The sequence below is a fragment of the Hipposideros armiger genome, unplaced genomic scaffold (genome assembly GCF_001890085.2).
Source record: "Hipposideros armiger isolate ML-2016 unplaced genomic scaffold, ASM189008v1 scaffold_164, whole genome shotgun sequence".
Taxonomy (NCBI): Eukaryota; Metazoa; Chordata; class Mammalia; order Chiroptera; family Hipposideridae; genus Hipposideros; species Hipposideros armiger.
Window position 1 is genome coordinate 1,224,790 of NW_017731514.1, and position 15,600 is coordinate 1,240,389.

General features: G+C 42.1%; 1 protein-coding gene across 1 annotated transcript in view; it reads left to right on the plus strand.

Moving 5' to 3' along the window:
- The window catches only part of ATXN10 (ataxin 10), a 157,590-nt gene that overhangs the window by 115,597 nt on the left and 26,393 nt on the right, over positions 1–15,600 (plus strand). The window contains exon 10 of the mRNA XM_019651700.1: positions 10,956–11,019. Coding sequence (XP_019507245.1) covers positions 10,956–11,019 — 64 coding nt within the window. The remainder of the gene's footprint in view (positions 1–10,955; positions 11,020–15,600) is intronic.

Sequence of the window (15,600 nt, forward strand, 5' to 3'; positions counted from 1 at the left end):
TTATTCACATAATGGTGATTATGTAAAAATATATTTATGGCTCTTGAATAATTTTTAAATTGTTGTGAGGGACAGGACTGGCTCTTCCAGGGGTCGGCAGACTTTGGAGGCAGAACGTACCCCAAGAGCCTCATGCAGCTCCGAGCTGCAGTTTGCCGACCCCTGCCCTAAGGCAACTCTTTCACCTGTGAGCCTTCGCACTTCCGGTTCCCTCTACCTTAAAGGATTTTGGCTCCCTCTCGATCTTGTATCTGCTCCATTTTCACGCTCCCGTGTCAGTTCAGTGTCACCATATTATAGAAAGTCTTACTTCACCACCCTGTCTAAAGTAGAGCCTCCCATCACCCTCTAGGTGATCATCCTGTTTTCCCTGATGTGAGTGTGTGTGTGTGTGTGTGTGTGTGTGTGTGTGTGTGTTTTATTTACTTCTCACTCATGCACTCTAACATGCCGCCCCCCCCCTTCTCTCCACCCCACCACCAAGTTTCATGAGCAGGGACCTTGTTTACCCACTCTGCTGGGACCAGTCGTAAGAGCTGCTTCACATACGTGAAGGAGCAAATAGTTATTGACATCTCAGGCCAAGACACGGGATGCGGGAATGAGGGAAATGTGCTTCTGCAGTTGAAAACCTGAGTCTAATGAAAGAGTCAGCCAAACAAATGAATAGCTGCCACATCTATCATGGACTTGATACAGCCAGACCCACTAATCTGATTGTCGCTACCCTGGGAGGGGCCCGTGAAGGACCCAGGAAGCCAGGGGATATTGGGTTAATCCGGCTCTCCGCACAGCCCTGAGAGGAGCGTGTCTCCTGCGCTCAGCGTTCTGTCTGTTGCTGGGCTCTGCTGAGGTGTGCCCCTGCTGTGGGGAGAAGCTGGGCTCAGCAGGCCTGCCCTGCCCCCACCTCTAGGAGGCCGGCCCCAGAAGACCCTTAAGTGGGTCAGACGAATACATGAATCAAATTAACCCCCAAACCACTTTGACCTCGAGACAGAAAATTCATTCCATATTAACAGACTCCAGTGAAAGGCCTAAATTCACTGTGATAATGAAATGCCCACAAGAGATGCTCAATATTTGAATATTAAATTCTATCTCATTATTAAATTCCCAGGGAGAGATCAACATCCAAAGATTACATTTCATTTTAAATTAAAATTCAAAGACATTGAAGTCAGATTCTCTGCCTGTGTGAGCTGAAATTCAAAGAAATTGAAGTGCAAAATGTACGCTCCTGGTTCTTCCTCTGCTTGGTCCTGACGGGAGGGGCTCGGCGCCTGCGTGGGGTCAGGATTCTTGTATCAGCGGCAGCCTGTGTCGGGTGTCCTGAGGTTTCACACATCCCAACACCAAATCTCTGATAGGCCTCCCTTCTTAAAATCAAAAGAGGTTAACAGGGCACAGGTTTATCAGAGCGCTGCCCCACTCCGCACCACAGCTAGAGAACAAGCCAGCCCCCCGTCTTTTAATAGCTACCTCAGGCAAAAACATGTCCCGGAAACGAGCGTTCGTACCTGTTGCAAGATGGCAGGCCATAGCGGACAGCCTGGGGCGTCTGTCTTACAGGAAGTCCTGGTTCCTGCTTCCCCAGGACTCCAGTCCACCTGCGGCAGTTGGGAGCAGCCTCTCGTTCATCTCTGGGGTCCCGCTCTCCTTTCGTGGGTCTCCTCTCCTGGGTTTGCAGGGCCCCAGCCACAGTTTCTGTTCTAGGAACAACTAAAGTGTTGACCCCTTTCCTGAAACTCACTTAGGACTAGGTGCAATTTTCATTTCCCGTTAGACCGTTTTCTCCTGACCTTCTAGATAATATTTCCTGTTTTATATCTGGGTACTCTGTGCTCCAAGACATCAGCTTCTCCTAAAAAAAAAAAAAAAAAAATACTCTTCCTTCATCTAAATCAGCCTGAGTGCTTTCTTTTGCTGTCAATTTTCTGCAGCTTCTGTTCTAATAGTGAGAACTTTTCACACCACTAACTCCTCTTGGATTTCCAGAGACAGTGCTGCAAACAAAGACCTTTCAGACTGCAGTGTGTTTCGTCCATTGTTCTGCATCCGAGTGAGAAAACAGGGTCCTTGTGTCTTCTCTGGTCCTGGGAGCTCTCTGAATCTTCTCTTAGGTACGATATTTACTAGGTTTCTGGCACATAGCCTTTTTTCAGTTAAAAAGGTTCTCCAGTTTTCTGAGAGTTAAAATCATAAATAGGCACTAAACATCAGATGCTTTTTCTGTGATAGAGATAATTATTAGTACATTAATGAGATAATTTCATTGTGGATTTTCTGATCTGCATTAAGATCATGATGAAATTTTGTAGCATGTTTAATTTCGTTAATCTAATATTTCTAGAATTTTTTTTTTTCATGGGCCAGGGGTGTCTGTGTTTGTAAATTAAATAGGCCTGTAATTTTCTTGCTGGTCTTTCTTATCCTGGTTTTGGAACCAAGTCACAGTAGCCTCATAAAATGAGTTGGGAAACGTCTTCTTTTCCCATTGTTTTGGAACAACGTATATACGTGATAGATGATCTGTTTATTTAAAATTTGGTGGTGCCCACTTGGAGAGCTCTTTGGGTCTTTGACTATTTTTGTCAGTGAGTCTTGGTCATATATCTTTAAATTATTGTTTTATTCAAGCATTTTATTCATTGTGTCAATTTTTTACTTTTCTCAGAAATATCTATTCCATCTAGATTTCCAATTTTGTCATAAAGTTTATATTTTATTTTATCTATGTTTTCTTTTTACTCTATTCTTTTTAAATTGATGTTCCTTTTTTTTCCTTCATTGGTCTTTACAGAATTTTTCCATTCTATTAATGTTTACAGAGAACCAGCTTTTGGTTTTGGTTAATCTTTTCTATCATGTTGTTCCTCTCCAATTCACTGACTTTTGCCTGTCAATGGAGAAGAACAAAGAGAAAAGTGATAGCAGGCTTTTTTTAGCAAAGTGCAAAACAGGAATCAGTGAAATGACATCTTTAAAATGCTAGGCAAACACTGTTCATCTAGAACTGTCCAACCAAAATATCCCTCAAAAGTGATGAGGGCAAAATAAAGACATTTCCAGAAAAACAAAAATTAAGAGACTTTGATGTCAACAGAGCTGTGCTATAAGAAATGTCGAAGGGTGCTATGTGAGACGAAGGAGAAAATACCGGATGGAGATTCTGTACGAAAAAAATCTAAAGCACTAGGAAAGTTACATATGCGGGTCAAAGTGAAATACCTTTAGCTTCACTTCTTAATTTATTTAAAATATAATTGGCTCTTTGAAGCAATCATAATAACATTTTGGGGTTTATAATGTATGTAGAAATAAAATGTATGAGAGCAGCTGCCCAGATGTCAAGTAGAATATAGAGTTGTAAGATTCTTACATTGTACATGAAATAGTGTATAGTACGTACACACTTTACATCATTGATAGGTTCTTGGAAAATGCGACTTTGTAATGTAATGAAACCAGTTTTACCCTAGGCTAATTGATGAAAATAAGAAACAAGTCCCTACGGCATATTTCTGGTCACAAAACATCACCCAACTTCTAAATAAAGACCCAAAGCACATCTCATATTAAACATTGAAATAAATGTGAGCTACACATACATTTAAGGAAGATTAATAAAAACAAGTAAGAGAATTCTTTTCGATCGCGCTTATTTCAGTTCAGGGACCCAGGTGGCTAGGACATAAGGCAGGAGCCCACCTGGCCAGGATACCGTCCGTTGCAGGGCACACTCACACACGCACGGGGACAGTTTAGACGCGGTTAATCTAATGTGCACCTCTTTGGGATGTGGAGGAAGCCAGAGCACCCAGAGAAAACTCACAGATAGTGGCCCTGGCTGGGAATTGTTTGTTTTTTCCCCTCATCAACATTATAACAAAACTATGTTGAATCAAATGACATTATTCATTACTCAAGGACCTAAATGCAACATTTCCCCATATAAAAGTGGAAAAGAGGTATTAATATGATTATCTCATTATATAGAGGAAAAGCATTTGACAAAATTCAACACTCAGTCATAATAAAAATTTGCAGCATACTAAGAGTACGAAGGAACTTCCTAAACTTAATAAAAGGCATCTATTTTTTTAAAATCCAGCAGCTAATTTTATACTTGATGGTGAGAGGCTGATCGATTTCCCCTCGCCATTCTAGTTCCCGCTCTGCTGAAGGTCCCGAGCAACCCACTGAGTCAGGAAAGAAATAAGAAGCACACGTAACTGCAAGGAAGCAGGAAACGGTCTCGTCCACACGTGAGAAGATACGTGTATTAAGGAGTTTACAAGAAAGTCATGAAGAGTGAATTTTGAATGGTCACAGTATACACACACACAGTGGTCAAAAAATATGAATGTTTACATTAAAAAATGTATTACAGTAAAAGACACATTGCTATTAACCACCCATAAAATCCTCCCCCTCGCTTCAAACACACCCATCGTTCTTGCCACTTTTCTGAGGCAGTTCTGGAAGTCCTCTTTCGCGAGTGTCTTTAGTTGCACTGTCGTGGCTGCCTCGATGTTTTGAATGGATTAAAAATATTTACTTTTCATGGTCATTTTGACTTTGGGGAAGAGCCAGAAGCCGCACGGTGCCAGATCCGGTGAACAAGGTGGATGAGGACACACAATTTAGATAAATTTGTGTTGGTATATATACACATACACAATTTATATTACCTAAAACTAGTAAAGAATAATTAGCAAAACATTAAATACTACCTACAGTAGCATCATAAGACATGATATATTTAGGGATAAATTTAGCCAAATCAACGCAAGACCTGTACTCCAAAAACCATCAATGAGAGAAGTTAAACAAGAGAGATCTACCATATTCATTTAATGGACAGCTCACTGTTGTTAAAGATAATGCTTTCCCCAAGTGATCTATGGAGTGAATGCTACACCAGTCAAAAATTTAGCAGGACTTTTTTGTAAAAATCGACAGGGTGGTTTTAAAGTTTTTATGGAAACATGACAGACTTAGAATAGCTGTTATGGGAATTGTGTGACCCTAAAATTCATATGTTGAAGTGCTAACCCCCAGTACCTTAGAATGTGACCTTATTTAGAAATACGGTTGTGGGAGATGTATTAGTTAAGATGAGGCTGTACAGGGGTAGGGTGGGCCCCTAATCCAATATGACTGGTGTCCTTATAAAAACGGGCCATTTGGACACAGTCACATATACAAGAAGAATGTCATTTGAAGGTGACGGCAGAGATCTACAAGCCAAGGAACCAAGAGACTGTTGGCAAACCACCAGACGTTCATGGAACGCACTCTCATTCACAACTCTCAGGAGGAACCAATTATGCCAATGCCTTGATCGCAGACTTCTAGCCCCAGAACTGGGAGAGAATAAACTGTCATTTGAGCCACTCAGTTTCTGGTACTTCGTTACAGCAGCTCTAGCAAGCTAATACAATAGCCAAAACAATTTAAAAAACAAACAAAACAAAGTTGGAGGATTATACTTCTTTCATGATTCACTACAAGACTGACGACGCGTGGCAGTGGCGTAAATAAAGGTATGTCTGTGTCAGTAGAACAGAACAGTCAGAAACAGACTGAAGGAGGAAAGGCTGGTCTTGTCAGCACGTGGTACTGGAGCAATTAGATATCCTTACGGGCGATAGAGAGGACCTTTTCTTATACCGAGCTCAAAAGTTGATGTAAAATGGAAATATAAAACCTGGAACTATAAAACTGAAAGAAGAAAACGTGAGTAATGATTTCTGAGGACACAACAAGCACTAATCGTGAAGCAACGATAAATCGTTCATCTGAATTGAAAAATGATACTCTTTGAAACACACGATTAAGAAAACGAAAAGGCAAGCCCAGAATAGGAGAAAGTACTTGCAATACGTATACTGTATACGGGACAGGACTCACTCATGTCTAAATTATGTGAAGAACTCACACTACTCTAAGAAAGAACAGCCCAATTCATCAAACGGGCAGAATATTTGAACAGCACTTCATAAGAGATCCTGGATTGGCCCGTACGCCCTGAAAGGATGCTTCACTGTTCACTGCAGCACGAGGACACTGGGGATCTTTTCATTTGTGCATTTGTTTTGAATTGCTGTGTTATGAACGCACATTTACCAAATGCCAGGCTCAATTCACTATATTTTTAAAAAGGAGATTTGGCCCTGCATTGGTCATGTGGTCTTGTCTGTCTTCAGGGTTTGAGTATTTACCATTCAGTGGGAGAGCAGCGAATAATGAGGCTGTTTTCTGTTAACCTAATAACATTTTCGCAAAGGAGCGGAGATATTATTAGGGGTGGGCGTGTTGCAGAGTGCATTCTCTGAGATTATTGGCTAAGGTGGGAGAGAAGAGTCAGCAAACCAACTGTTTACATTTTGTTTCCAGAGGCGAAATGTTAGTTTGTTTAAGGCAGGCAGGTTGTCCTGTTGAGATGTGTTAGCTCAGGGAAAGCATTGACTGCGCTTGGCTCCTTGATAGGAGGTACAACTCGTGACTCATTTATTACGGGTCTAGAATCAGTTCCCAACATGTTCAGTAGAAAAACAAACAACTTCCTTGTTTTATGAAGAGCGAACAGAAGAAAACTTGTTAATTTCCTAATTGTTCTCCCCTGCCCCAGACGTGAGCTCCACACATGTAGCTGAAACCGTGAACTTGAGCTTGGTAATCACACAACCGTGTTGTCACCGACCCCCCCGAAGGTGTGGCATCCATGTACTCGTCATTGTGACCATTCCTGGGTGCATTCCTAGGTGTATAATTACCTGTTTGTCAGAATGGCACTGCCATCCTTGTCTAGAGTAGGTCATGTATGTTATGAACATTTAATGAGTTTATGCAAAAATTTATTTTGTACCATTTCATAATGCACTGGTGTGAATGAGAAACTTTCAGCTAGGGAGGCATCCTCTTAATTCAGCCACAACTCTGGAGTAACCATCATTTTCAGGAACTCTTTAACGCACCTTCCTGCCTGCTTAAATTACAGTTTTCAGCATGTGACTTCATTTCCTTCAAAGAACGTCTTACCCATTTACCGTATTTGCCGGCGTATAAGACGACCCCCTAACATTTCCACTCAAAATACAGAGTTTGTTATATACTCGCCGTATAAGACTACCCCCTCTTCCGCACACCTTCCACACACCAAATAAAAGGTAAAACAATATCAGATTTGATTTCAACATTTATATTTATATTCAAATGCTTATGACATGCAGGAAAACTGTCACAAGGCTGTATGTAATCAAACATATACATAAATCGCGATTCGCGATTTTGCGCTATCATACTGGGTGTATGGTCGGCTGTGTGCGATTTTGCGAGTGTGGTAAAATCGCATAACAGCAAAATCGCATAACAGCCGAGCATACACCCAGCAGCATTGCTGATGCCTGAACGGTATGTGGAATGAAGTGGGCGGGCATCGGGAGGCCACTATGGCACGGGGCAAGCACTATGGGCAGTCTATCTGAAGTGTACCTGGCGTATAAGACGACCCCCCACTTGGAGGCATATTTTTCAGGGCCAAAAAATCGTCTTATACGCCGGCAAATACGGTAGCATATCTGAGAATTCTTTTTCCCCCAGGAAAATGAGGTGTTTCTCTTACATTGAATAATAGAACCTGAATCCTTTTATTTCTCTTACCCACAAAACTGGTCTTTGAACGTAAATGTACCGTTTTCCTAATACAAAGCAGAATCGTGTCCTTGGCCCTGTGAAAGGCATCCTCCGCTTCCTCATGCATTCAGGCCCTGCCTGCGAAACTTGCAGTTAACAGCACGAGCATCACCAGACGGGCTTCCTCACCCACTCGCAGAGCCCGTGAGGGCCACTGCGCCTTCCTCTCTGCCCTTGCTCCTCTTCTGGGTGTTGCCTCGAGTGCATCTCACAGAGCTCCCCTCTCCCGTTGGGACATTGTTGGTGGCACCTGTCCATCCTGCTGGGAGCTGCCTGGCAGGTCATTGGAGAAGTGGGGATGTGAGGGTGGCTTGAGAAGCTTTGAGTACAATTTCAGGTGGGGCCGCTCAGCTGAGAGTTAAGAACCACTCTCTGTCTTAAACACAAGATGCCTTCCTTGTCAAACCCTCCAGCCAGAGCTTCGTGAACTCTCTGTGGGGAACAGCCAGTTATCTGGACCAATACCCCCAAACCATCCTGAACCAATATGTTTACAAAATATAATAAAATGAGTTACTAGAAAAAGAAAAATTTTTTAAGACAAAATTCAAACCCTAATTGTATTATAAGATTCCACAGATATAGCGTGACTCTTGCCTCAGTGTCCATCCTCATAGACGGACAGTGGTCGCCAGGCCTTGCTTTGACTCGCACTTACTAGTTCAGTGACCATCAGGAGGGTACTTAATGTGTGAGCCTCACTTCTGTCATCTGTAAAACGCCACCGATAATGAAATCATTCACATGTCTGTCATCATCACATACGTGCTGGATGTCTATTAAATAGAACTTCATTCTCCATCCTACCTCAGTCTGTGCACCAGGCGACTGGGGAGTGTGTTTCTTTGGTGGGAGTGATGTTTATAATAGTTTATCTTGTACTGGAGTGGTCATTAATACTGGCTTATCTTTTTGTTTCCAGGCCTTTTCATAAACAGCTAGGAAATGAATATTTTTTAGAAAGAGAAAATTATATCATGAATTCATGCTCATATCCCTAATTTAAATGTAAAGTTAACTTCTTTTTAATGCGTAAAATCTTGTTCCTAGTGATAAATTACCCATTTGCTATAAACAAAAGGTGTAAATAACCCGTGCAAAGTAACCGTGCCAACGTATTACACTCAGACGCCTGAATGTGGTTTTAAGGTTTCTGTGAGGTTCTCTGTGAGTTTAAGATACATCTCTCTAGAAATGTGAAGTCAAAATACTGTTTTAACTCTGAAATGATTTTTTTGTTTTACATGTCATCAGATTAATTTGTTTCTGTTTCTATAGCTTTATCAATTTAATTCTTAAAAATTACATAAACTATATACAGGATTCCAAAGTCAGAATTGGACACCAGGTACATTCTCAGAGGTCTCACCTCCATTCCTGTTCTTTGCCCTCTGGATAACCATTAGTAGTTTTTCACTTAACCCTTCACTGTTTCTTTTTAGAAAGATAAGAAAGTCCATATGTTTCTCCTCCCTCGTTACACCAGAGGTTCCCGTGGAAGCCTGTTCTGCACTTGGCCTTATTTGTCACTTCCCGTTCTAGCCTGGACCCCTCCATAGCAGTCCATCTCTATCTTCTGCCTTCGTTTTCACAGCTAGAGAGGAGGCTTTTGTACTTGTGCCATGGTTTGCGTCGATGGATCTTTGAGTTGTTTGCAAGATCTTCGTTGGTATAAATTTGCTGCACTCAAAATCATTAGTCATCAGAATGCAAATCGAAACCACAATGACACACCACGTCACACCTACTAGGGTGACTAAAATAAGAGACAGACCATAACAAGTGTTGACCAGGATGTGGAGCAATTAGAACCCTCACACACTGTTAGTAGAATGTCAGATGGGGCAGCCACTTGGGAAAACAGCCTGGCAGTGCCTCAAAATGTCCAATAGAGTTACCTAAGAAGCAAGCGATTCCACTCCTGCCTAGGTATACAGCCAAGATACTGAAATATATATGCCCCTCAAAAACGTGTACATAAATGATAACAACATCATGATAGCCAAAAGGTGAAACAAATGTAATAGTCAGAAGGTTGAAACAACTCCAACGTCCATCACTTAAGTGAATGGCTAACTAAAATGGGGTCTGTCCAGACAATGGAATACCATTCAGCCATTAAAAGGAATGAAGTACTGATATGTGCTACAGTGTGGGTGAGCCTTGAGAGCATTGTGCTCGGTGAAGGAGGCCAGTCACAAGAGGCCACATATCGAATGATTCCGTTTGTCTGAAATCTCCAGAGTAGGCAAATCCAGAGGCCGACAGTACATTAGTGGTTGCCAGGACTGGAGGGGAAGGGTGGAGTTTCTTCTTGGGGTGATAAATTAGACAGTGGTGGTGATCTGCAACTTTGTGAATATGCTAAAATCCACTGAACTGTATGCTTTAAAAAGGTGAGTTTTATGGCATGTGAATTGTCATCTCAATATAACTTATAAAAATATAAATTGTGCCACAATGAATAACCTTGTGCAAACAAAATTTCGTGTGACGATGTATGCTTATCTACAGTCCTAGAAATGGGATTACTGGGTCTAAAGAGTAAACATCAATAGTGTCTGGACTAGGTATTGCCATTCGGCCAGGTGAGGAATGGCATCTCAGTGTGATAATAACTTACCTTCCTCTTATTGTGGACGCTGAGCATAGTCTGATATCGCTGGGCCACCCGCGTTTCTTTTTTTCTGTGCCATTTCTGTCCATGTATTTCATCCATTTTTCTATTGGATTGTTGGTCTTTTCTCAAATTTTGCATGTTCTTTATATTATTAAAATATTAACCCCTTGCCTGTAATATTGTACGATTATTTTTTCCAGTTTTCATTTGACTTTTTTTAAAAATCTAGTCAAATTTTAAAACCCATTCCCTATGGCTTCTGGATTTTGAATCCTAGAAAATCTTTTCCTACTCCTAGCTTAGAAAGAGAATTCACTTTCTAGCACTAGTGAACTGTAAACTCTGATCCATTTGGAGTTTATCCCAGTGAACAATGTTAGGAAGAGAGCTACTTTTATCCTGTTTATATGGCTACCCAGCTGCCTGAACATTTGTGAGGAAGGGGAGGAGAAAGCATCACTCCTTGCTTACATGTCTGTTGTTAGGTAACTCTGGTTTGGTGGAGGTGTTCCAGGTAATTGCACCAGCAGCCACATAGCAGTGAGGAAGGAAATGAAGAAGAAGTGCATTAGCTGTGATCTCTGACGCTACCCAGGCTGTTTCCAGCGTGTAAATCTGTCCTGTGCTTTCTCTCTAGGTCAGTGAGATGGATGGCATTCCTTTGATCCTGGACAGCTGCAGCCCCGATGACAGAAACCCCTGTATCCTTGCATGTGAACCACAGAGCACTGGTCCCCGACCAGGGGTCTCAGTGCTCCACGTCCCCTTCCTCGTGTCCATGTGACATGCAGCTCGCATGCTTTCCTGTTGCTTCTTCCTCAGAACGCAGCCGCTTTCTCAGAGTTATATGCTGGCCGATCAGTGAGCTGATGTGTTCAAGGTAAACAGGACATTCTAAACCAGCATTCTGATGAAAAGGGCTTCAAAACTGGGGCAGAGACAGCTCGTCCATGGCCCCTGTGTGCTGCATGTCACCAGTGTCACCTTTCCAAACTGTGTATGTGTTCTTTGGAGTAAATGTGAAGAATTTTACATGTGTTTGCTATAAAGATTCTAAGTACAGGGTCCTTTGGAAGAACCATTTAAACAGTGATTTGGTGACATAGAACATGAGGAGCACTGAGACCCCAGCCATAGGGAGAGACATTTCAGTGGCACTGAACTCTCGTTTTCGATGGGTCCTGTCCCGTGACTGTCTGTGACTGAAACTGGGGGCTCTGACTCTTGCCGTTACCTAGGCGGAAACGACTCACCTGTATTCTCTGATGTTACCTAGTCTGGGGGGTGTTCTGCAAGGGACTTGCTTCACCAAGTAGCTGGACTGGAGGAAACTGGCCAGTGCAGGGACCAGGGAGCGGATGGAGCCTGGTTAGGTTGAGAGAGAAACGGGTTAATTTCAGGACCGTCCCTGGTGAGAGCTAAAGCCCGCCAGCCCCTTGCCCGGGCTGCTGCAGGATTTTGTGTTAACTGTGTGTGTGTGTGGGGGGGCATTTAAGGCCCTTGTAGGGACTGAGGGTGTGGCCCTAGGGACACAGGAGCCCAACGGAGGACAGGGCAGGGGCATTTTAAAATCACATTCCCCTCTGTGCTTCCTGTCAAGAAGAGAAAAGGAGCCGATGAAAATCATGTGTTTCAAAGTACGTAGGCAGGAAAATGCTCATTTGTGTGAAAGAGCATTTGTCATGTCTGATTAGCAACAGGAAAAAAAATATCTATTTCAGAGCATACAGTTCGGTCAGGGAAAGAGAGACAGCTCAGACTGTCCTTCCAGGTGGGACAGAGGGCTCGCTGCACGGCATTGTCACCGGGCACTCAGCGGGCACTCAGGCTGGGCTCCTGAGAACTGAAATGATTTCCGTCAGAAAGGGAAAGGAGAAAGGAAAGAAGAAAGCTCTCCGTCGCAGGAAAGCGGCAGGAAAACGCTCAGGCGCTGGTGCCAATCTCCTGATGAAAAGGGTGATTCATTATGACAGAGGAAATTCACCCCCAGGTTTACTTTCTGGTCCCTGCACTGACCTGGTGAAAACGGGTTTTACCACCAGTCTGGCTTTTCCAGTGCACAGGCCCCCAGAGCCCCTCAGCTGTGTGCGATGTGTGCCCAGGCCTTCGCGGTCCTGTCGTCGTGCACCCGCTCCCCTCGGGACAGTTAGCGGGCCCTTGCTATGTTTACACGCGTGACTATGTCTGCGCCCGACGACGCCATGGGCGGTGCTGTCGGGCTCCTCCTCTCTGTGTCCTAGGTGAGCAAGTGGGTGGGCTCAGTGACTTGTCCTGAAGGTCAGGCCCAGAGTTTAAACTGTGTGTGTGCCTGGCTCTTAGCCGCCTGCCACCTGCCACCCTGCCTGCTCACCAATCACTGGGAGGGGACAGAGAAACCACAGTAAGTCTACATGTAGCGGAGACATTACTCAGAATTATAAGTTGAAAACATTGACGTAGATACCCTGTAGAGATAACTGGTTTTTATGATGATAATGAAGCATTGCAAGCTCCCAGAATCGCCTCTACATTGCCAAGAAAAGGTAAAATATTGCATGTTTAGTGTTGTATCTATTCAGTCATTCTTTAGAGTCTTATTTATTAAAGCTACCAGATTTTAAAGGCACATAAAATATGCATGAGGTATGAGGTAACATCCTAAAATATCAGCAAGGGAGGAGGTGGGTGATGGGAAACAGGGACGTGTTATGCTCATAGCCCCAGAGCTCGGGCCTTCCACGTGAGCCATAAGCTGCAGCCCGGCCTTGGTAGTGGTCACAGCAGACAGGACATGATACAGGTGACGAAGCAAAGGCACAGCAGTGCCCCTGCCATGCCATGTCTGCCGCCCCCCCCCCCCCAGGCACGCTTTCCAAATATTGCCTGTTACCCTGACCTTGCTCTTTGCCGCTCATGCACTTGGTTCTTAGGGGGGGTGTTTTCCTATGTTTTTTAGTCATCAAAATCCTACATCTGAATTGGCCTTCTTTCTTTTAATGCCAAAAGGTGCTGAATGGGGGACGGAGATCCCTGGCTCCACCCTCCACACTTGTCGGTTCACCTCCTTTGCTCTTCTAGTAGTTGCTCTTGTCTGTCTGAACAATGTGCTTTGCTTTTGCTTCTTGATAGATCACATTGTGATGTTATCTATTTACTTTGTTGTGACCGAGGATTCGGCGCTTGTGTGCCACTCCTGTCCTCCCTCTCATTTCCACTGTGGTGAAGACGACAGATCGCATTTACTATTGCCTGCATGGTTGATGAGGCCCAGCATCTTCTAAAACGGTTGTTTGCGATTTGGATTGCGCCTGCATGCGCGCACGCGTGTGTGTGTGTGTGTGTGTGTGTGTGTGTGTGTGTGTGTGTGTGTGTACACGTACTTATGTAAAATGTGCTAGATAAAACATTTTGCCTGTGTTTTCATTGGGTTACCGCTCTGATTTATTTGTGTATCTTTATACATTCTAGATAGTTCTTCGTCAGCTACACGTGCTGCTAATACTTTTTTCCTTTTATTCTGTGACTTACTTTGTCATTCTCCATAGTTTCGACTTACAGAAGTTCTTAACTTTTAGTCAAATTTATCACTTTTCTATTACCGTTAAATTTTGGGGGGGCTGTATCTTGTTAAAGAATTATTTTCCTACCCTCGGATCATGGTGGTAACCTGCATTTTGAATACTTTATAGTTTTACATTTTACATTTAGGTCTGTTCGTTTTTGTGTGTGGTGTGAGGTGGGGATCTATTTCTGTATTTTTCCCCATGGGCACATAATTGTCCCAGCCCAGTTAATGTATTATTTTTGTTGCCATTCATTTAAAGTGTTTGCTGATTTCTGTTATGGTTTCTTTTTTGACTCATGGATTATTTAGAAATTCATATTTTAATTTCTAAACAAATAGGAATTTTCTAGTTACCTTTTGGAGCTTGATTTTTAGTGTAAATGCATTATGATCAGAGACCATGGACTTGATGTTCTATGTCCTGTGAAATTTGTTGGACTTGCTTTATGACCCAGAATTGGGCAGTTTTTGCAAATGTCCACTGTGTACTTACAAAGCACATCTACTCTCCAGTCATGGGGTGCGGTATTTTATACACACACACACACACACACACACACACACACACACACACACTAAGTCAAGTCTGTAAAACTTCTCTGTTTTTACTGATTTATTTTTTCTTTTCTCTACTTTGGTTTATCATTTACAGAGAAAGAGATGTTTAAATACTAGCCTATGATTGTAGATTTGTCTGTTTCTCCTTTTAGTGTATAAATTTTTTCTTTATATGTTTTAAAGCAGTGTTACTAGATAAAAGTGTGTACGATAGATGTTGAGATGTGTCCCTCTTGTTATAAAATGACCCTCTTTATCTGTAAAAATGCTTTTTGCCTTAAAGTCTTTATTGCCTGATATTAATATAGCTACTCTAGCACTTTTGGTTGGCATTTACATGGCGTAACCTTTTCAGTCTTTTTATTTTCATCCTTTCTGTATCCAAGGTGTTACTTGTAAACAGCTTATAATTGTTTTTTTTCTTAATCTAGTTTGACTGTCTTTCAGCTATTGCATTTATTCCATTTATATTTAATGTAATTACTGATATGTTTATACTTAAGGCCTCTCTTTTTGTCTTTTCTATTTTATTTTATTTTATTCTTTATTTTGGATTGTTTCCCTAATTCAATTTCTTTTTTTAATGATACAAATTATTTATTATTAGCTATTAAAATTCTGAAAATACTATCATTACAATTTAATAGCTAAGATTGATATAATTTTCAAGACTATTAATATAAAATATAACGGTTTTAAAACACAGCTGGAAAATAGTTGTCTCGCCCATAAAATTTAACTTTTAGTTCCATGAGAAATTAACAAAGCGAATAATAATAACAAAAACAATTCTAATTCAATTTCTTGTCTTTTTCTAGTTTAAAAGTTCTTTATTCTTTTTTCTGTTCTGTTCATAGTTCCCTAGGAAATGACAACATGCATTCTTAACTAAGCAGTGTTTAATGTTTCTCAAACCTTTACCCCCTTCCCAGGTAAGACAGGACCATTTAGCGCTTCCCAGCTTATATTGCTGTTACCAACACATATTTTCATTCTATAGTATTTTCAAACCCCATAAACTATCACTGTTGTTTTACAAAGTCATTGTCCATTTAGATCTGTCCACATGTTTACTGCTGTCCCAGCCCTCCACCCCTTCCGTCTCTCTCTCTCTCTCCCCGTGTCTCTCTCTCTCTCCCTCTCCCTCTCTCTCTCTCTCTCTCTCTCTCTCTCTCTCTCT